This window comes from Loxodonta africana, chromosome 2, assembly GCF_030014295.1.
Source record: "Loxodonta africana isolate mLoxAfr1 chromosome 2, mLoxAfr1.hap2, whole genome shotgun sequence".
Lineage (NCBI taxonomy): Eukaryota > Metazoa > Chordata > Mammalia > Proboscidea > Elephantidae > Loxodonta > Loxodonta africana.
Window position 1 is genome coordinate 203,901,170 of NC_087343.1, and position 21,897 is coordinate 203,923,066.

At 38.1% G+C, this 21,897-nt stretch overlaps 1 protein-coding gene across 1 annotated transcript; it reads right to left on the reverse strand.

Annotated features, from left to right (window-relative positions):
* Positions 1 to 3,342: 3,342 nt before the first annotated feature.
* LOC100658729 (olfactory receptor 2T27-like) lies at positions 3,343 to 4,873 on the reverse strand. The gene is given in 2 exon segments (XM_010594595.3): positions 3,343 to 3,586; positions 3,588 to 4,873. Coding segments are annotated over 2 exon segments (1,038 nt in total). The 5' UTR covers positions 4,382 to 4,873.
* Positions 4,874 to 21,897: the final 17,024 nt, after the last annotated feature.

A 21,897-nucleotide genomic window follows, 5' to 3' on the forward strand; every position in this document is an offset into this window, starting at 1 on the left:
AATTCAGTAAAGGAGGGTGAGAATGGTTGCGCAACTTGAAGAATTAAATCAACGTCACTGAATTGTACATGCAGAAATTGTTGCACTGGGGTATGATTTGCTGTGTATATCCTCAACAACATCAGCAAAACAAGTAAAATTAAAAAAAAATTTAAGAAGGTGCAATTGTGATAATGGTAATGAAGATGTCAATAAAAACAAAGAAGTTGAAAGATGATCTGTAGAATTTGGTTATCAATTTTTAATTCACATTTTATTATTTGTTGTACTTAAAAGAGGTTCACATAAATCATGTGAAAATTTAGTTCACTCTAACTGTTTTAGGCTACACCCTCAGAAGCAACACTTAATATACTTATAAATGTATAAAGTTAAGCTATTTTCATTAGTTTGATAAATACATATGTTTAATGCAGAATGCAGCAATGGAAAATGGAAAAATCTAGTAGGAAAAAGTGGGGAAAAAATAATTCCTTTTGTTTTCCTGCATTTACCTCTTTTTTTTCCTATTCACATATGGATATATATTATTTACTTTTAAAAAGGAAATTATACAATTTTGTAAATTATATGTAAAAATATAAAAATGATATCCACATACAATTAGGAGCTTGGAGAAAGGAAGAGGTATCTGGGAAGGCTTCTTGGACAATTAATCTTTGATATTTTGGAGAATGGAGGTTCAATGAGGGGCATTAAAGGTAATTAGATGAATGAGAACAAACATAGATGGGATGATTTAAAAAATGGGAAACAGCAATCATGGCATTAGTTCTAGAATTACACTGAAGTTGATTGAGGAGAGGAGATCTTTTTGATGTTAGCATCAAAATCCCTGAAGTTTCACATAAGATTAATGATAAATAACATTTAGTAAGCTTGTAGTTAACTGAAGATGCCACTATGACACTAAGGACAACTCCATTCCAACAATCAAATGCTAATATACACGAGCCCTAATACTTTCACCATATTGTACTTCCAGTTAAGTTGTTGTTATTGTTAGATGCCATTGAATCGGTTCTGACTCATAGCAACAACATAAAGAAACACTACCCATTCCTGCACCATTCTCACAGTCATTGCCGTGATTGAGCCTATTTTTGCAGTCACTGTGTCAATCCACCTTGTTGAGGTTCTTCCTCTTTCTACCTGACCCTCTACTTTACCAAGCACGATGTCCTTCTCCAGGGGCTGGCCCCTCCTGATAACATATCCAAAGTGTGTGAGACGAAGTGTAGCCAACCTCTCTTCCAATGAGAATTGTGTCAGCACTCCCTCCAAGGCAGATTTGTTTGATCTTCTAGCAGTCCATGGTATATTCAACATTCTCCACCAACGCCATAATTCAAAGACATCAGTTCTTCTTCAGTCTCCCTTATCCCTGTTGTTACTATGTTTTTTTCTCCTTAATTTTTTTTTTTTTTTTGATGGTATGTGTTTTCAGTGTTGGGATGCGTGCTTACTAATTGAGTGTGTTTAAATTTTTGGTTGGTAATACGGATTTTGATAAATATGATCTAGTAATACAAGCTACCAATGAGGCAAGTGGCACTGTGGCACCACCAATCTGTGGTATGACGATATACAATGAGAGCTAGATAAGTAATTTATGGCAGGCACCTTTCCATTAGGTAACACGGAGAACCTCTGGTTTTCCAAATATGACACAGAAAAATCCACCAGGGTTCCCTGTCACATAAAAAAAAAAAAACCAAAGCCACAGCCATCGAGCCGATCCCTACTCACAGTGAGTGACCCTGTAAGACAGAGTAGAAGTGCCCCTAGGGTTTCCACGGAGCATCTGGTATACTTGAACTGCCAACTTTTTGTTAGCTACCAGACTCTTAACCACTATATCACTAGGGTTTCCAACTCTTACATAGGAAAGCTGTAATTATGCTTGCAAGCCTTATCTCACAGAAATAAAGGATAAAAGGCAAAAGTTTACAAAAATAACACATCCAGGAAGCATCACCTGAATGCTCAAGTTACATAACAATGAGGCTCCAACTCCAGACTGCTGAGCTTCATACATTTCAAAAGGGACCCACCTTGTCTGGAGACCAAGGTTTCAGGGGGCACCTAGCTCAATTAGCATAACAAAATGTAGCAAGAAAATGTTCTGCATCCCACTTTGGTGAGTGGCCTGTGGGGTCTTAAAAGCTGGCAATTGGCCATCTAAGATTCATCAATTGGTCGCAACCCACCTGGAGCAAAGGTGAATGAAGAATACCAAAGATACAAGGTGAATATGAGCCCAGGAGACAGAAAGGGCCACAAAACCCAGAGACTATATCAGGCTGAGACCAGAAGAACTAGATGTTGCCAGCTACCACCAATGACTGCCCTGACAGGGAACACAACAGAGAATCCCTGATGGAGCAGGAGAACAGTGGGATGCAGACCTCAAATTCTAGTAAAAAGACCAGACTTAATGATCTGACTGAGACTGGAGGGACCCTTAATGGTCTGATGGAATCATGGTCTCCGGACTCTCTGTTAGTCCAAGACTGGAACCATTCCCAAAGCCAACTCTTCAGACAGGGATTGGACTGGACTATAGGACAGAAAATGATACTGGTGAAGAGTGAGCCTTGGCTCAAGTAGACACATGAGACTATGTAGGCAGCTCCTGTCTGGAGGTGAGATGAGAAGGCAGAGGGGAACAGGAGCTGGTCGAATGGACACAGGGAATAGGGGGAGAGCAGCTAGGAGTATAGAGCAAGGTGTGTATATGTTTTTGTATGAGAGACTGACTTGATCTGTAAGCTTTCACTTAAAGCACAATAATAAAAAAAAAGTGAAAAAAAAAAAGAGGGACGTTAAGTGCATTAGGACCAGAGGAACGCCTAATCTCTGAGGTCCAGAGGCATAAAAAGTGGCTGGCATATTGTTTATGCCAATGATAACGAAAGCATTGTACATTGTCCAGCTTTCGCATGCATATGAAGTGATTGAAAATGCCATGACTTAGGTCAGGTGCACCTCAGCCCTGATCTTCCTGCAATCCTGATGCTTCGTTCTTCTTCATACGGTCCATTTTCTCAGATTGTTTGCTCAGCATACAGATTGAATGAGTATGGTGAAAAGATACAACCCTGACACATATCTTTCCTGATTTGAAACCACACAGTACTTCCTTGTTCTGTTCATATGACTGCCTCTTGGTCTATGTACAGGTTCTGCATGAGAGCAATTAAATGTTCTGGAATTCTCTTTCTTCACAATGTTATCCGTAATTTGTTATGATCCACACAGTCTAATGTCTTTGTATAGTCAATAAAACACAAGTAAACATTTTTCTGGTATTCTCTGCTTTCATCCAAGGTCCATCTGACGTCAGTAATGATTCTCTATAACAAAAACCTTAGGATGTGAGTTAACTATGGCTATTCTGAAAATTGAGGATGGAACATTTCTGAGAAGAACACTGTGGAAACTGGCATTTTCACAGTTGCGATAGCTTCCGATCCTCTTTCTCAGAGCCCCCACCACTTCCTTGTTCTTCAGGCTGTAGATGAGTGGGTTGAGCATGGGAATCACTATGGTGCCAAGCACGGCTCCTATCTGGTCTTGTTCAGGTGTGAGAAGAGCTGGGTGTCATGTCGATGAAGATGGCCTGACCAAAGTAGACACTCACCACGGTTAGGTGGGAAGAACAGGGGGCCAGGGCTTTGTTCCTCCCCTTGTGGAAATTCATCCTGAGGACAGTGAGGAAGATGAGGGTGTATGATGACAGCGTAAAAACATACGGGACCAGAAGGAACACAATAGTTGACACAAATTTCACCATCTCATAGGTTGATATGTCCACACAAGACAGTCTCAAGATGGCAGGCTTCTCACAAAAGTAATGATTAATCTTCCTGGAGCCACGGATAGGGAAATGCATTGGGTAGATGGTATGGACAAGGGAGGCCAGAGCTGCCCCAATCCAGACTGCGGCAGCTATCTGCAGACAGACCCTGGGGCTCATGAGAATTGTGTATCTCAGGGGGTTACAGAGAGCCATATAAGCCACATAAGCCATGAAGGTCAGGAGGATGCACTCAGCAAGGCCAAGGGTGAGAAAGAAAAACAACTGAGCTGCACAGGCAAAATAGGAAATGTTCTTCCTCCCTGTGAAGTAACTGGTTACTATCTTGGGGTCTGTGCTGGTGATGTAAGATAGGTCAATGAGGGAGAACAGGCTGAGCAGGGAGTACACCGGAGTGTGAAGGCAGGTGTCCAGCCAGATGAGGAGGATCAGGAGGGCGTTTCCAGTAAAAGCAATTATGTAGATGTGGAGGATGACGAGGATGAGGAGATGGGGATACCTGAACCCAGGGAAGAGCCCTAGAACGATGAAGTCAGTTGAGGCTTCATTATTTTGAACCATGTTTTCATTCAAATTACCTATATGTACTGAAAATCTACAGAGGCAAAAAAATAGGAGATATGATTCTTTGTTAAAATATTTTTTATCTCTTGATTGGCACCATCTTCCATGTACTCCTGTGGCCAGAATTAAAAAAAAAAAAACACAACAGTTACATTCTCATTAAAGAAAATTAAACAGAAAAACATAAAAAGCCCCATCAAAGCAAAACACCCGTAGTAGAAATCAACAAGCCATATCCTACAGTTGATCCGACATGGGGAAATGAATATTTTGTCCTTTGATGATACCCCACAACTTGATCATCTTTTTTCATATATATTTTTAATGTACCCTAGACTGTTGGCATTCTTGAGCCCGGCATATTGCAGGTTTCTGAAATTTCCTATTCTACCCCTGCACCCCAGAGGATCTCTTGAGCTTCCCTTGAGGTCCTCTCACAGTCGTACTCGAGAAATTTTAATTGTCAACCAAATGAAGTAGGCTATGTATTCTGTTTCTTCTGACCTCCACAATTCTTATTTTATTTCATCTCTCTTCTTTATTTTTCTAGTATTGAAGTTTTCTAGTTTATCTTTGCACTTGAATAAATAATCTTACTCATTTAACAATCTATAATGATGGCTATGGTGTCTCTTTGTCTCTAAATCTTTCAGTTATTGCTCATTTCCCATAGAATAAAATAAAACTTCCTTCAGAATATTTTTATGGTGTTGATTTTTAGAATTCTGTAAATTAATTTTAAGGTCACATGTCGGCATGGGGGTTGTCCCAAAGCCAGTATATAACACTATATTTTTTCCTTTGATTACAAATGAGATTCTCAAATATTTAGGACCAAGCTCAGTAAATTGATTTCCTTGGTGATTGCCCTGGTGATTCATATGCAACATCTCTTCTCATTTCAGGCAATAACAACCAGATATTTCTGCTCTCATTACAATAATATCTTAAAACACTTCATTTTATAGCCAATATTATATTTTTATGCCTTCCTTTACCTGAGATAAAGACATTTATTGAAGCATTTTATACCATCCAGCAGTCAATGAAAAAAGAGCAGAGTTCTTAGTGTCACAATTCAGTGTAGAGTCACTATAAACAGGTGGCAGCACATTGGCCCTGGGGAATTTTGTTTCCTTAGGTTGCTAGAGAATCTGGTCTCCCTTTTTAGGGCCTTCTCCATCATGATGCTGCTTTGTCTTCCTGCCTTTTTGGCATGTAAATACTTCCCCTTACATAGTTATTTATATATTTTTTTCTGATGGATGAAATAACAAGGGAAATGTTCTTGAAAATAATGCTCCATGAACCTCAGTTACCACATGTAAAATATAACATGATGTCCCCAAGTTAAAAAAAACAGAGTATTATTAACCATAATAGATTCAATTAATTTTAGATTAGAAATGAGAAATAGAGGCAAACTCTGCAAAATAGCAAGCTCTGAGAATAAAACAAATGTCTGGCATCTAAGCGCTGATGAACTACCTTTGTCTCTGTGCTCAGACACGAACTCCAGTCAAGTGTCAAGCAATCTTTTCACAGATCAGAAAATTTAAAATCTAAACACATGATAGTTTGTATCTTGAAAATATCTTGTTTTATATTAATCACTTATAGTATTATGTTCTTTTGGATCTAGAGATATGGTATAAAAGTAATTCCTCTACTTTAAGAAGATATTGGTTATTTCAATAACTACCTTGGTAACATTAGAAATCAATAATTGTCCAGGTTTAGTTTTTTTCTTTTTTTTCCCATTGGTAAAAAGGGAGTTTGACTTACTTAATCTGTAAGGACTCCTTTTATCTTCTTCAAAATTATAATAACTCAGTAAGTACTAATAAAACCATTGGTTGTTGTTGTTAGGTGCCATTGAGTCAGTTCTGACTTATAGTGACCCTGTGTACTACAGAATGAAACACTGCCTGGACCTGAACCATCCTCACAATCATTAGTATGCTTGAGTCCATTGTTGCAGCCAATGTGTCAATCCATCTCATCAAGGGTCTTCCTCTTTTTCACTGACCCTCTACCAAGCATGATGTCCTTCTCCAAGGACTGGTCCCTCCTGATAACATGTTCAAAGCATTCTGGCTGTACTTCTTCCAAGACAGATTTGTTTGTTCTTTTTGCAGTCCTTAGTATATTCAATATTCTTTGCCAACACCATAATTCAAATGCATCAACCCTTCTTCGATCTTCCTTATCCATTGTCCAGCTTTCTCATGCGTGTGAGGCAATTGAAAGTACTATGGTTTGGATCAGGCGCACCTTAGTCCTCAAAGTGACATGGTTGCTTTATTATACTTTAAAGAGGTCTTTTGCAGCAGATTTACCCAATGCAATGAGGTATAATCCATCTGAAGGCTGTGGTCTTTGCTCTTCAAGTCCTGTTCACTTTCAGCAAGCAAGGTTGTATCATCTGTATACACAGGTTGTCACTGAGTCATCCTCCAGTTCTATGCCAAGTTCTTCTTCATATAGTCCAGCTTCTTAGGCTGTTGGGAACATACCTTATTATACTAAATACTGATTCAGTAATGACTATACAATTATCTTGGGACAGACTCAGCCTTAACTAAATAATGCACAAATGCTATATTAACAAAATTCTTGCAAAGTATTTTCTGTCAAAATTGAAATATTTTTGTCTTCAAATGGTTAATACTGATGACCTGGGTTAACTCCAGGAATGAAGAAAGACAAAGTTGAACTCTATGGAATAGCTCATCTAAAAATGGCAGGATCTTCTCACTTCCTTCTAGGGAAAGTCAAATTTGTTAATAACTCAATGAACCCAACTTTACTGCGTATGATCTAATGTAAGTGTTTAGCAATCAAAGGTGGGACTCTTATTGTTTGCGAGAATGGCAAAGAACAGATGCTATTGGAAGAGTATGGACAGACTGCTCCCATCCACAACTCTCTGCTATTCTAAATATCCTTGAATTCCTAAGGAAAATGTTGACTAAGAAGAGGAGCACAGTCTCTACCATACGGGATCTAGGTGGTGCTTCTCTCAGTCCAGGCTGTGGTAACTGCAACAAATGAGCTGCAGGAAGACATGATTGTATTCCTCTAATGCAAGTATAACAGAGGCAGTGTTAACAATAATAATTATAATATCAGTTGTTAACCCTTACAGAAGGCTTACTAACTACCAGAGTGCTTTGTGTGCATTAATTACTGACTCTTCATATGGACCTTAAATGCATCTTGAGGAAGCTGTCAGAAAGGGGTGCAACAGTGTGCCATCACTGTGTCCACTATCAAGCAATGGCTGAGGAAACACTAAGACCCAGGCAGTTGCCTCTAGAGTCTCCCTTCATAATGACACTATTCTAACTCTGCAGTCATTTATATATTTATTTGTTGCTGTTGTTTGCTTCTGTAGAGTCCTCTAACTCATGGTGAACCCATGCAGAGAGGAACTAAAAGCTTCTGGATCCTGAACCTCTCCCATGATTGTGAATTTGACCATTGTGACCCATAACTCTTTTGTTAACTGGTTTTTGGAAATAGATAAACAGGCTTCCTTCATAGTCCAACTTAGTGTGGAAGCTCTGCTGAAACTTGTTCAGCATCATAGCAATATGCAAATCTCCAGTGACAGATGGGTGGTGGCTGTGCATGAGGTACACTGACTGGGAATCAAACCCAGGCCTCCTATGTGGTAGAAGAGAATTCTACCTTGGAACCACCAGTACTCCCCACATATTTATCTAAACCACTGCAAATTCTTTTTACTTCCCACCTTGTCCACTTTTAAGAGGAATATATTTCATACATTCATGACTTACTGTGAGAAACAGGTTCACTTTTCATGTGGCCTGAACTTACCTGCTCTTGCTTTTCAAGGGTTTCAGCTTTGACCTTGTGGCTTTGGGACTGGGTGAACCACCAGAGTTAACTTCCTGATTGGAAAACAATTGTTTTATTAATAGGTAAAGTAACATTCTCTCCCCCCTCCCCCACTTCCCCAGTTATTGCTGTCTGATGAATCTCCAGTAGCTGAAGCCATTCTTTCCTGCCCCATGGCTCTGTCATTACATTAATCAATTCTTGTCTCAAGAAACATGATCTTTGGCATTTCAGGGTCCTTGAAAATAAATTAACTGCATTTCTTCTCCACACCTGGCTCAGGTATGAGATCAAGGTGTGAGAGTCAGTACCAGCTTCTAGATAAGACCAAGTCTTTCCACAACTTCTACTGAGGTGCGTACCACAGAACTGGGGAAACCTTAGGAGTTGCCTCATGGGAGCCTGTCCCCAGATTGCAATTAACTATAGACCCAGAAGAAGTGCAAAGCTCCTAGAAACCTTTCAATTAAAATAACCACTGTCCAGTATTCCATACTGTTCATTTGTAAAATAACATAGCTGACTTTTTAAAAGTTGCTTTATTGATATAATTTATATATAGTAAAATTCACCTTTTAAAAGTATACACTTTGATGAGTTCCTTAGATACATATGTAGTTGAGTAACCAATTCCACAATCAAGATATAGAACATTTCTATCACCCTGTTGTGCGTTGAATTGTGTCCCCACAAAGTATCTGTCAACTTAGCTGGGCCATGAGTCCCTGTATTGTGTGAATGCCCACCATTTTTTTGTGATTTCTCTATGTTATAAATCCTATCACTATGATGAAATGAGATGGATTAGTGGCAGTTACATTGATGAGATATACAAGATTAGGTAGTGTCTTAAGCCAATTTCTTTAGAGATATAAAAGACAGAAGTGAGCCGAGAGACATAGGACCTCATACCACCAAGAAAGCAGTGCTGTGAGCAGAGCTCATCCTTTGGACCTGGGGTTCCTGTGCTGAGATGTTCCCAGACCAAGGGAAGACTATGGGAAGGACCTTCCTCTGGAGCTGACAGGGAGAGGAAAACTTCCCCTGGAGCAGGCACCCTGAATTTGGACTTCTAGCCTACTGGGCTGTATGAGAATAAACTTCTCTTTTGTTAAAGCCATCCACTTATGGTATTTCTGTTATAGCAGCACTAGATGGCTAAGACACACCCCAAAAAGCTCTCTCCTTTTTGATTGTGGAAAAAGTTATATATAACACAAAAAATTGCCATTTCAACGTTTTTATATGTATAATGAAGTAACATTGATTCCTTTCATCATGTTATGCAACCATTTGGGCTCACGTATAACAATGGCTGTGAGGATGGCAAAGGACCAGGAAGTGTTTCATTCTGTTGTACGTAGGTTGCTATGAGTCTGAACTGACTCAGTGGCACCTAACAACAACAACGTGCAACCATTACCACTATTGTTTTCCAAATTATTCTACCACCATTAACAGAAACTCAATACACCCTAAGTCATGACTTCCTCTTTCCCCATCCCTCCCACTCCTGGTAACTAATAAGCTTTGGTCTTTATATGTGTGTTTATTTCATATAAGTGAGATCATACAGTATTTGTTCTTTTTTGATTAGTTATTTCACTCAGCATAATGTGTACATGTATATACATGTACCATTACCAAGCTATTTTGATCACTAAAGTTTTCTAGTATGTTTTTTAAAATCTTTGTTTTCTTTTTGGTGGCTGTATACAGAACCAAATATACACCTGTTCACAGTTTCTGCATTGTGAAAGGAAGTATGTTCAATGACATTAGTTACCTACTTCACAGTGTATCACTCTTCTCACTATTTCTATCCATATTTTTACACCATTACTTTAGACTCTATGCTCCTTAAATACTCATCTGTGCTTTGGATTAACTGTTGGCAGTTTGAACTCAGATAGATAATTCTTTACAAAAGTGCAGTGCTCAAGGCAAACTTTTTTTTATTAATTGAGCCAAACTGTTGTTTAGTTTAATGTCGGCTTCATGGAATAGTTTCAGTTGAAGATTTAAAGATTATTTCTGGACAATAGATTCATGGGTCCCCCCAGCCTCAGTGGATTCAGTAAGTCTGGTTTCCATATGAATTTGAAGTTCTGTTATCTGGTTTTCCTCCTTTTGATCAGGATCCATCTACTGGGTCCTTGATCAAAATGTTCAGCAGTGGAAGCTGGGCACCATCCACTTCTTCTGGTCTCATGGAAGAGGAGGTAGTAGTTCATGGAGGCAATTAAACATGTAGTCCATTTCTTTCTCCAATTCCTGGATCTTCCTCTGAGGTTCCAAGTGAATAGAGACCAGTTGTTGCATCTTGGGTGTCTGCTCGCAAGATTTTAAGACCCCAGGTTCTTCTCACCAAACTAGGAGGTGGAACAGAAACTCTGAAAACAACTTTAAGCCAATTGACTGGACAGACCCACGAAGCCATGACCCTAAACATTTGAACCAAGAAAGCTAATCCCATGAAGAGTTTCACTGCATCTAATTCTTATCAACAGGTACAGCCTTTTTTGTGGTTTTGTTTTTTGGCTGCTGTTATAGTTGTAAAATGATAAAACACTTTGTCATTTTCACCCTCTCCCTTTTTTTCCTGGTGTGCAGCTTAGTGATAACGGCTACATTAGTCAAATTGTATAATCGTTAACTTTAGTTGATGCCAATTTTCCCAACACCACAGACAAAAATACACTACTTCCTAGAGAGCGATTTCCCCTCTCCCTTCCTCCCACCACCTGTGATAACCACTTGATACCATTGGTCTCTATATAATTACCTATTCATGTATTTTATATTAGTGAGATCATACAGTATTTTCTTTCTTGTGATTGATGTCTTCAAGGTTCATCCATACTGTAGCATGTATCAGAACTTCACTTTTTTTTTTTTTTAATACTGAGTAGTATTTCACTGTATGTATGCAACATATTTTGTTTATCCATTCTTCTGTTGATGGGCACTTGGTTTGCTTCCATCTTTTTGCTATTATGAATAATGCTGCAGTGAACATTGGTATTTACTGTCTGTTCATTACTTTTAGGGTCTTAGGGTATATACACAGGAATAGAATTGTTGAGTCATTTGGTAGTTCTATTTCTGATTTTTTGAGTAATCTCTACACTGTTTTCCAAAATGGTTGTACCTTTTTATACTCCCACCAGCAGTGGACAAGGATTCTAATCTACCTACATCACCAACATCAGTTTTTTTCTTTTTTTTTAATCATTGCCATTTTGGCAGTGGTGAAGTGATATCTCATTGAACTTTTTAAAAAAACTTTATTTTGTTGTTGTTGTTGAGAATATACACAGCAAAACATATACCCATTCAACAGTTTCCACTTGTATAATTTAGTGACATTGATTACATTCTTTGAGTAGTGCAACCATTCTCACCTTTTTTTTTTCTGAGTTGTTCCTTCTGCATTAACATAAACTCACTGCCCCCTAAGGTTCCTATCTAATCTTTTGAGTTACTGTCATCATTTTGATCCCTTATGTTGTCATTGTTGTTGTTAGGTGCCGTCGAGTCAGTTCCAACTCGTAGTGACCTTATGTACAACAGAACGAAACACTGCCCAGTCCTGAGCCATCCTCACAATCATTCTTATGCTTGAGCCCATTGTTACAGCCACTGTGTCAATCCATCTAATTGAGAGTCTTCCTATATATGATCCCATATAGGTAGTTCTTAAAAGAGCATAATGCTCAAGGCAGACATTTTTTACTAGTTTAGCTAAACTATTGTTTCATTTTAAGAAGACTTCAGGGTGTATTTTTGGTTTAAGGTTTAAAGATTATCTCGGGGCAATAGTTTCAGGGGTTCATCTACCCTCCATGTCTCCAAGAAATCTAGAGTCCATGAAAATTTTAAAATCTGCTCTGCATTTTCCCCCTTTCGATCAGAATTCTTCTATGGAATCTCTGGTCAAAATGTTCAGTAGTAGTAGCCAGGCACCGTCCAATTCTTCTGGTCTCATGGCAAAAGAAGCAATTGTTTATGGGAGCAAATAGCCACACATTCCATATCTTCCTCCTATTCCTGGCTCTCCTTCTTCCTCTGTTGCTCCAGGTGAGTAGAGACCAAATGTTGTGCCTTGGTTGCCTACTTTCAAGCTTTTAAGACCCCAGACACTACACAATGAACCAGGAGGTAGAACAGAAGCACTAACTGCATTATTAGGCGAATTAATTGGATCTCCCACAAAATCATCACCCTAGACCTCCAAAACAATGCTCCAAATCCCATGGGGTGTTTGGTTGTCATTGAGCTTTTGATTTGCATCTCTCTATGGCTAATGATCATGAGTATCTTTTCATGTGTTTGTTATTCACTTGAATATACTCTTTGGCGAAGTGTCTGTTAATGTCCTTTGCCCATTTTTTTTAACTGGGTTATTTGTCTTTTCGTTGTTAAGTTGCAGAAAATTTATATATATTTTAAATATCAGATGCAATCAGATAGATAGTTCCTGAAGATTTTTTCCCAGTCTGTAGGTTGTCTTTTTACTCTTGATGGAGTCTTTTTTTTTTTTTATTTTTATTGTGTTTTAAGTGAAAGTTTACAAATCAAGTCAATGTCTCATACAAAAATTTATATGCACCTTGCTATATACTCCTAATTGCTCTTCCCCTAATGAGACAACAGATTCCTTCCCTCCACTTTGTCTTTTCATGTCCATTCTGCCAGCTTCTACCCCCATGCCCTCTCATCTCCCCTCCAGATAGGAGATGCCAATATAGTCTCAAGTATCTCCTTGATCCAAGAAGCTCATTCTTCACCAGCATCTTTTTCTATCCCATTGTCCAGTCCAATCCCTGTCTGATGAGTTGGCTTTGGGAATGGTTCCTGTCCTGGACTAACAGAAGGTCTGGGTGCCGTGACCACCGGGGTCCTTCTAGTCTCAGTCAGACCATTAAGTCTGGTCTTTTTATGAGAACTTGGGGTCTGCATCCCACTGCTCTCCTGCTCCTTCAGGGATTCTCTGTTGTGTTCCCTGTCAGGGCAGTCATCAGTTGTAACCAGGTACCATCTAGTTCTTCTGGTCTCAGGCTGCTGTAGTCTCTGGTTTATGTGGCCCTTTCTGTCTCTTGGGCTCATAATTACCTTGTGTGCTTTGGGTTCTTCCTTCCTCTTTAGCCCAGTTGGGTTGAGACCAATTGATGCATCTTAGATGGCCACTTGCTAACATTGAAGACCCCAGGTGCCACTCTCCAAAGTGGGATGCATGATGGAGTCTTTTGATAAACACATTTAATTTTTATAAGGTCCCCCCCAAAATTGGTTGTCCATAGATGTGTGGATGTATTTCTGGGTTCTCAATTCTATTCCATTGGCCTACGTGTGTGTCATGGAATCTATACCAGGCTGTTTTGATTATTGTAGCTGTGCTGTTTTGTAATTAGAAAGTGTGAGATCTCATAGTTTTTTCTTCTTCAAAATTGCTTTGGCTATTTAGGGCCTCTTTCCTTTCCATTTAAAATTGTGGATTAGTTTTTTCACTTTAGTAAAGAATGCTGTTGGAATTTGATTAAGCATTGAATCTATAGATTGCTTTTGGTAATATTGACATTTCCACAATATTAAGGCTTCCAATTTATGAGCAAGGTATGTCTTTCCATTTATTTAGGTCTATTTTAGTCTTTTGGAGCAGTGTTTTAGAGTTTTCATTGTATAAGCCCTTTACATCCAGGATTGGTTTATTTCTAGGTATTTTATTATTATTGTTTAGCTGCTATAATAAGTGGTATTGTACTATTGATTCCCTTTTCACATTTTTCCTTGTTGGTGTGTAGAAACCCAACTGATTTTTCTGTGTTGAATTTGTATTCTGAAATTTTCTGAATTTTTCTATTAGTTCCAACAGCTTTCTTGTTGATTCTTCAGGCTTTTCTACACATAGGATCATGTCATCTGCAAAAAAAAAAAAAAAAATTACTTTTTCTTTCCCAATTTTGATATCCTTTAGTCTTTTTCTTGCCTTATTGCTCTGGCTAGGACTTCCAGTATGATATTAAATAGAATTGGTATAGTGGGCATGTTTGTCTCATTCCTGTTCTCAAGGGGAATTCTCTCAATCTTTCTTCATTGAGTATAATATTGGCAGTTGGTTTTTCATAGATGTCCTTAATCATATTAAAGAATTTTCCACCTATCTTATTTTGCTTAAGAGTTTTTATCAGAAAAGGGTGTTGGATTTTATCAAATGCCTTTTCTGCCTTTATTGAGAGATCATGTGGTTCTTTTCCTTTGTTTTATTAATGTGGTATATTACATTGATTCATTTTCTGAGGTTGAACCATCCTTGCATTCCTGGAATAGATCCCACTTGGTCATGGTATAGAATTCTCTTAATATGTTGTTGGATTCTGTTCATTCAATTTTGTTGAGAATTTTTGAATTTATATTCATGAGAAACATTTGTAGTTTTCTTTTCATGCTATGTCTTTATCTGGTTTTGTTATCAAAGTAATGCTGGCTTTGTAGAATGATTTAGGGAATAGCCATTCCTCTTCTATGTTTTGGAACAGTTTGAGTAGGATTGGTGTCAATTCTCCAAATTTTTGGTAAAATTCTCCAGTGAAGCCATCTGATCCAAGTTTCATTTTGTTGCATTTGAGAAATTTTTGATGACTGATTCAATCTCTTCTCTTGCTATGAGTCTGTTTAAATTTTCTACCTCTATTTGTGTTAGTTTAGGTAGGCTATGTGTTTCTAGAAATTTTTCTATTTCAAGTAAGTTTTCAAGTTTCTTGGAGTCCAGTAGTAGACAAAAGAGAGACAAAATCTATAGATTAAAAAAATTCAACACTGGAAGAAAGAGACCATACATCTCACAAAAAAAAGTATGACAAAATGGCAGAGTAAATCACCCTTTATCAATAATTATAGTGAATGTAAATGGATTAAACTCACCAACCAAGAGACAGAGAGTGGCAATATGGATAAAAAAACACAACCCATCTACATGCTGTATATAAGAGATACTCCTTAGGCACAAGGACATAAATAAGTTAAAAGTCAAAGGATGGGGGAAAAAAAGCCAAGCAAAGATTAACCAAAAGAGAGCAAGTGTGCCAATATTAATATCTGATAAAATAAACTTCAAGTCGAAATCCATCATAAGAAACAAAGAAGGACACTACACAATGATAAAAGGATTAACTCATCAAGATGATACAACAATTATAAATATCTATGCACCTAACATCAGAACATCAAAATTTATGAAGTAAACTCTAAATTTAAGGGAGAAATAGGCAGGTCTATAATGATAGCAGGAAACTTAAAAACACCACTTTCAATGATAAATAGAACAACTTGGAAAAAAATCAACAAAGAAGCAGAAGACTTGAATAAGACTATTAACCAGTTGGACCTAACAGACTTTTAAGGAACACGCCACCCAACAGCAGCACAATATACATTCTTCTCCAAAGTACATGAATTATTCTCCAGAGTAGACCATATTTTAGGACACAGAGAAAATCTTAATAAATTGAAAAAGATTGAAATCAAACAAAGCATCTTTTCTGACCATAATGGAATGAAGCTAGAAATCAATAACAAGAAGAAAATGTAAACACGTTACTTGGAAACTAAATACCAAACTATGAAAAAAAAAACGGGTCATAGAAGAAATTAAGAGATTAAAAACAAAGCAAAACAAAACAAAAACCTAGAATCAAATAAGAATGAAAAACAACATACCAAAACCTATGGGATGTAGTGAAAGCAGTGCTCAGAGGGAAATTCATAGGAATAAATGCCTACATTAAAAAAGAAGATCCCAAATCAACAGCGTAACCCTATGTGATAGTTAAAGGCTGTATGTCAACTTGGCTGGGCCATGATTGTCAGTGGTTTGGCAGTTACGTAACAATGCAATTTGGCAGTTATGTAATGATGTAGTTATCCTTCATTTTGTGATATACTGTAATCAGTTCCATGATGTGACCTGATGCGATTACCCAATCAGTTATAAGGGGAGTTTCTTTGGGGGGTGTGGCCTGCATTCATATATACGGATATTCTGGCAAAGCCACTGGCTCATCATCATCTGACCTCCAGCTCTCAGGATTTGGGTCAGCAACCTGATGTATTCACTGCCAATCTTGGGATTCATCTGCCTGTGCAGCGTGTGAGACAGCAGCCTGTTTTCTTACCAGCTGATCTTGGATTCATCAGCTCCTGCAGTTATGTGAGTCAGGGGAAGCCTCCAGCCTGATGCCTGACTCATGGACTTGAGACTTGCTAGCCTCTACAACCACGTGAGCCAATTCCTTGAGATAAATCTCTCTCTCTATGTATATATGCACTTCACTGCTTTTGCTTGTCTAAAAAACCAATCCCAAGACATTCACCAAAGTATGACCTTGGCAAAAGAGGATTTTAACAATCAAGCAGATAGGGTGATGTGTTCTGTGGAAATCAGTCATTCTCTTTCCCCAGCCACTCCCTTCACTGCCCCATGGGTTCATGAAAAAAGTGGCCATGGTGGCACGGATAGAGGTTATGCATGGGCTCAGCAACATGCACTTATACTTACCAAGGCCAACTTGGCTACAGACACTGCTGAGGGCCCAATCTGCCAGCATCAGGGCCAACACTGAGTCCTTGATATGGCACCATCACCTCGCAACCTGATGACAGGTTGATTACACTGGACAGCCTCCATCGTGGAAAGGGCAGCATTTAGTTTGTACTGGGATAGATGCTTACTACTGATATGGATTTACCTTCCCTGCACGCAGCGCTTCTGCCAAAACCACCATCTATGGACTCACAGAATACCTTATCCACCCTCATGCTATCTCACACAACATCACCTTAGATCAAGGGACTCACTTTACAGCAAACGAAGTTCAGCAATGGGCCCGTGCTCATGGAATTTATTGGTCTTATCATGCTCTCCATTACCATGAAGCAGCTGGAATGATGGAATGGCCTTCTAAGGACACAATATGATACCAGCTAGGTGGCAATATCTTGCAGGGATGGGACAATATTCTCCAGGGGGCTATATATGGTCTAGATGAACATCCAATATGTGGTGCTCTTTCTTCTATAGCCAGGATTCATGGGTCCAGGAATCGAGATGTGGAAATGGGAGTGGATCACTCACTATTACCCCTAGTGATCCACTCACAAAATCTTTGCATTCTGTCGCCACAATCCTGTGCTCTGTGAGTCTAGAGTTCTTAGCTCCAAAGGGAGGGATGGTCCCACCAGGTGACACAAAAATTGTTCCTTTGAATTGGATATTAAGAATGCCACTTGGATCTTCATGCCTCTGGATTAACAGGCAAAGAAGGGAGTTATTGTATTGGCTGGTGTGATTGATAATGGAGGAAAAGAATAGTATGTTTGGAATACAGGAGCTCCTTCAAGACATCTCTTAGTACTACCACGCCCTGTGATTAAAGTCAATGGAAAACTACAGAAACCCAATTTCAAAATGACTACTAACGTCCCAGACCCTTCAGTAATAAAGGTTTGGGTCACCCCACCAGGCAGAGAACTACAGCCAACTGAGGTACTTGCTGAGGGCAAAGGGAATATGGAATGGATGGTGGAGGAAAGTAGTTCTAAATAACACTTACAAACACATGACCAGTTGTAGCAACAAGGACTGTAATTGTTAGGAGTATTTCTTCCTTGTATGTGTACACTAAATATTTTTTTTTCTTCATTTATAAAATATAAGATGAAAATAGGGCTAGTGTGCTTTTGGTTACACGTGTTAGTGTCATGTTAGGTGGAAGTATGACTTTGTAATTTTCTTTAGAGATTGTGTATAGTTTAGGGAGATAGGTACAGGTGCCAAGTTGACTAGGGGTGGACTATGATGGTAAAGGTTGTGTGTCATCTTGGCTGGGCCATGATTCTCGGTGGTTTGGCAGTTATGTAATGCTGTAGTTTGGCAGTTATGTAATGATGTAATTTGGCAGGTACGTAATGATGTAGTTATCCTCCATTTTGTGATATAACATAATCACTTCAGTGATGTGATCTGATGTGATCAGTCAATTAGAAGTAATGGGAGTTTCCCCGGGGGTTGGCCTGCATCCAATATATAAGGATGTTCTGGCAAAGCTCCCTGATTTTGCTCACTTGGGATCCTGCATTTGGCTAGTCATCCTCTGACCTCTGTTTTTTGGTATTTGAGCCAGTGGCCTGCTGTATTGCCTGCCGGTCTTTTTTTTAATTCTGCTTTAGGTGAAAGTTTATCATTTGATTTCTTGACTGCTGCTTCCACGGGTGTTGATTATGGATCCAAGTAAAATGAAATTATTGACAAATTCAATATTTTCTCTGTTTATCATGATTTTATTATTGGTCCAGTTGTGAGGACTTCTGTTTTCTTAATGTTGAGGTATAATTTTTATTGAAGTCTGTAGCCTTTGATCTTCATCAGTAAGTTCTTCAAGTACTTTTTACTTTCACTAAGCAATGTTGTGTCATCTGCATATTGCAGGTGGTTAATGAATATTCCTCTAATCAATTTACATTGATTATACTTGCATGTATCATGAATGTTCTATTATTTTTCTGCTTTTCCATTCTGTTAAATTTTTACTTAGTATTTCTTGCCACTCACATTTGATTTTTCACATTCAAACTGCACTTTGATTCTATTCTTTTTATTATTTGAAGGATGTGTATTTTCATATTTAATCACGTTTCCAAGGAGCAGCTGGTGGATTCAAACAACTGACCTTTTTGTTAGCAGCCATAGCTCTTAACCACTGTGCCACCAGAGCTCCATCCTGTTATTATCTTTAAATCTTAAAAAAATGAATCCTTGAATTATTAATTTCAAAATAAGTTAAGATTGTTTGATGCCATTCATGTATATTGAATACTTTAGCACAATATAATTTTTTCCTAACACTTTCTACTCAAAATCTTCACCTTCTTGTTCTTGCTGTTACAATTATGAGATAAACCGCCTATTTTTATTATCAAATAAATTTTCACCAAATCTATTTCATGTTATTTCACATTTGTTTTGTCTTTTATTATTACTAACAAAAGTCAAGTCAGTTTAACTCAGCAGCTCTTTGTTCATTTATTCTTTTCTAAATCAAATTACTCATTCCTTATTTTAATTCACTCTAGACTGTCTGAGGTAATTTTATTAAGTACGTACAGGTGACTTATCAGTTATCTATTGCTGTGCAACAAATTACCACAAAACTTAGCAGACTAAAAGAGCCAACATTTATTATCTTACAGTTTCTCTACTTCAGGGATCTGGGTGTGGCTTAGCTGGGTGTATCTGGCTGAGGGTCTCTCATAAGCTGCTACCAAAGTGTTGGTTTGGACTTCCGTCTTATCAATGTTCAAATGGAAGAGAATCCCTTTCCAGCTCACTCATGTGGCTGTTGGAAGGCTTCAGGTTTTCTCCATAGTGAAGCTTACAACATGGTACCTGGATTTCCTCAGAATGAGTGAGAGTAAGAGCAAGGTGGAAATCATAGATTTTTTGCAACTTAATCACAGAGGTGACATAACTATTGCTATATAAGACATGATGCAGAAACTTTGATCCACACTCACAAGAAGAGATTACAAACAGATTACAAAAGAGTGTGAATACCAGGAGACAAGGATCTTCAGAAGACATTTTAGAGGCTGTGTACCACAGGTCAAGTAATTCTGAGTTCATTCATGCCTGTGAAACAAATTTCTATTGTCTTAGAACAGGAGTTGATCAGCTTTTTCTGTAAAGAGCCACATAGTAAATTTTTTAAACTTTGTGTGACAGTCTGTCGCAAATACTCAATTCTGGCACTGTAGCATGGAGGCAGTCATACACAATATATAAAAGAATGGGCACAGCTATGTTTCAATAAAAACGTCATTGAAAAAAAATAGGTAGAAGACTGGATTTGACCTGCTGACTTCTGCCCTAGAACATAAATTACAATATATGCAGAACTAGAACTCTTGTGCCATTATTTGTATAAAAACTTGCTAAAAATTATCTATATTACACAAGGAGAGATGTGTAAAAACAGTTTTAATTTAGCTTTTATGCAATGACCTGATTATTGGCATTACTGTGGGCTCTGAATTAATGCTTTCATTAAGAAAGGAATAAATTTTTAAATGTCTTGGGTTCCTATAAAGAGAATATGTGGTATTATTGGATCATGGCTATTTAACTGTGTGAAATCCCTGCTGATTGCTAAAGTCCACAAAGGCATAGTTATTGAGTATCTGAATGCCACTGGATTTTCTGTTGGCAGCTCTGTGCTAAAAAGATATGAATTTTTTTTACTTATTACATCAACAGCCTCATAAATATTAACTATGTTGCAAATACATAGTTAATATTTGTTAAATAATCTTCCAGTCTACATGACACTCCAGTACATGTAACATGATAATAACTCTTGAAAGCACAAACCAATAAACCATGTTAGGGGAGAGGCACATTACAGAAACACAGAACGCTGAAGCTCTCCCGAAGAAAATTGTTTTATTTGGAAAAGAGTATGGGGAATTTCAAGCCTAAGTGTGATCACAAAAAGAATGGAGAATTTGGTGGTAAGCAATTTAGAGGAGAGTGTTAGTTCTACGAGAGCAACAAGTTAAATAAACCATAGGACAGCTATTTTACCAGACAGACCCAGGAGAAAAGACAACAATGATGATCCCTCCTGGGATAAGACTGCTTTCAAAAACCCCACATTCAAAGGGCCAGAATATAATTGGATCAGACTATGGGGCAATTTATGCCCCAGCGCACTGTCAAAAACAATAGGCCAATCTGCCAGAATTAGGTGGAGCTTCTGTTAAAAAAAAAAAAAAAAATTTTTTTTTTTAACAGTAGGAGGTGATAACAATTCAGTCAGCTTAAGAGAGGGATTAAAGGAAAATACTGTAAAAAAAAAAAAAAAAAAGGCCTGTGTAAACCATTGTCATCCCAGGCTGACTGAGAAGCAACATCAGAGGCTAAACCAAAAACAAACCAAACTCATTGCTGTCGAGTCGATTCCAACTCATAGCAACACTATAGGACAGAGTACAACTGCCCCATAGGGTTTCCAAGGAGTGGCTTGTGGATTCAAACCACCAACCTTTTGGTTAGCAGCTGAATTCTTAACCATTGCACCAAAAGGGTTCCTAGTCCAGCCAAATCACTAACAAATTACTAAAAAAATAATGGAGCAAACAATAATAAAAACAAGTGACCTATATATAGGTGAGAAAAAAAGCAGATAACAGAAACTACCCATGAGTTGGCCCAGGTGTTAGACTTAGCAGAATAATACTTCAAAACAGTTATTATATGTTAGGTCCAAAAACAAGTAAGTTTAAGGGTTACAATAAAGTAAACCAAACCAAAAACCCAGTGCCGTCAAGTCTATTCTGACTCATAGTGACCCTATAGGACAGAGTAGAACTGCCCCACAGAGTTTCCAAGGAGCTCCTGGTGGATTTGAACTGCTGACCCTTTGGTTAGCAGCCATAGCACTTAACCACTACTCTACCTGGGTTTCTACAATAAAGTAAAAGGGTTGGGAAAAAGACATAAGGCAAACAACAACCTTAAGGAAACTGGAATGACTACACTAATATCAGATAAAATAGACTTTAAAAGAAAGTGTGTCTCCTAGAGATAAACAGGT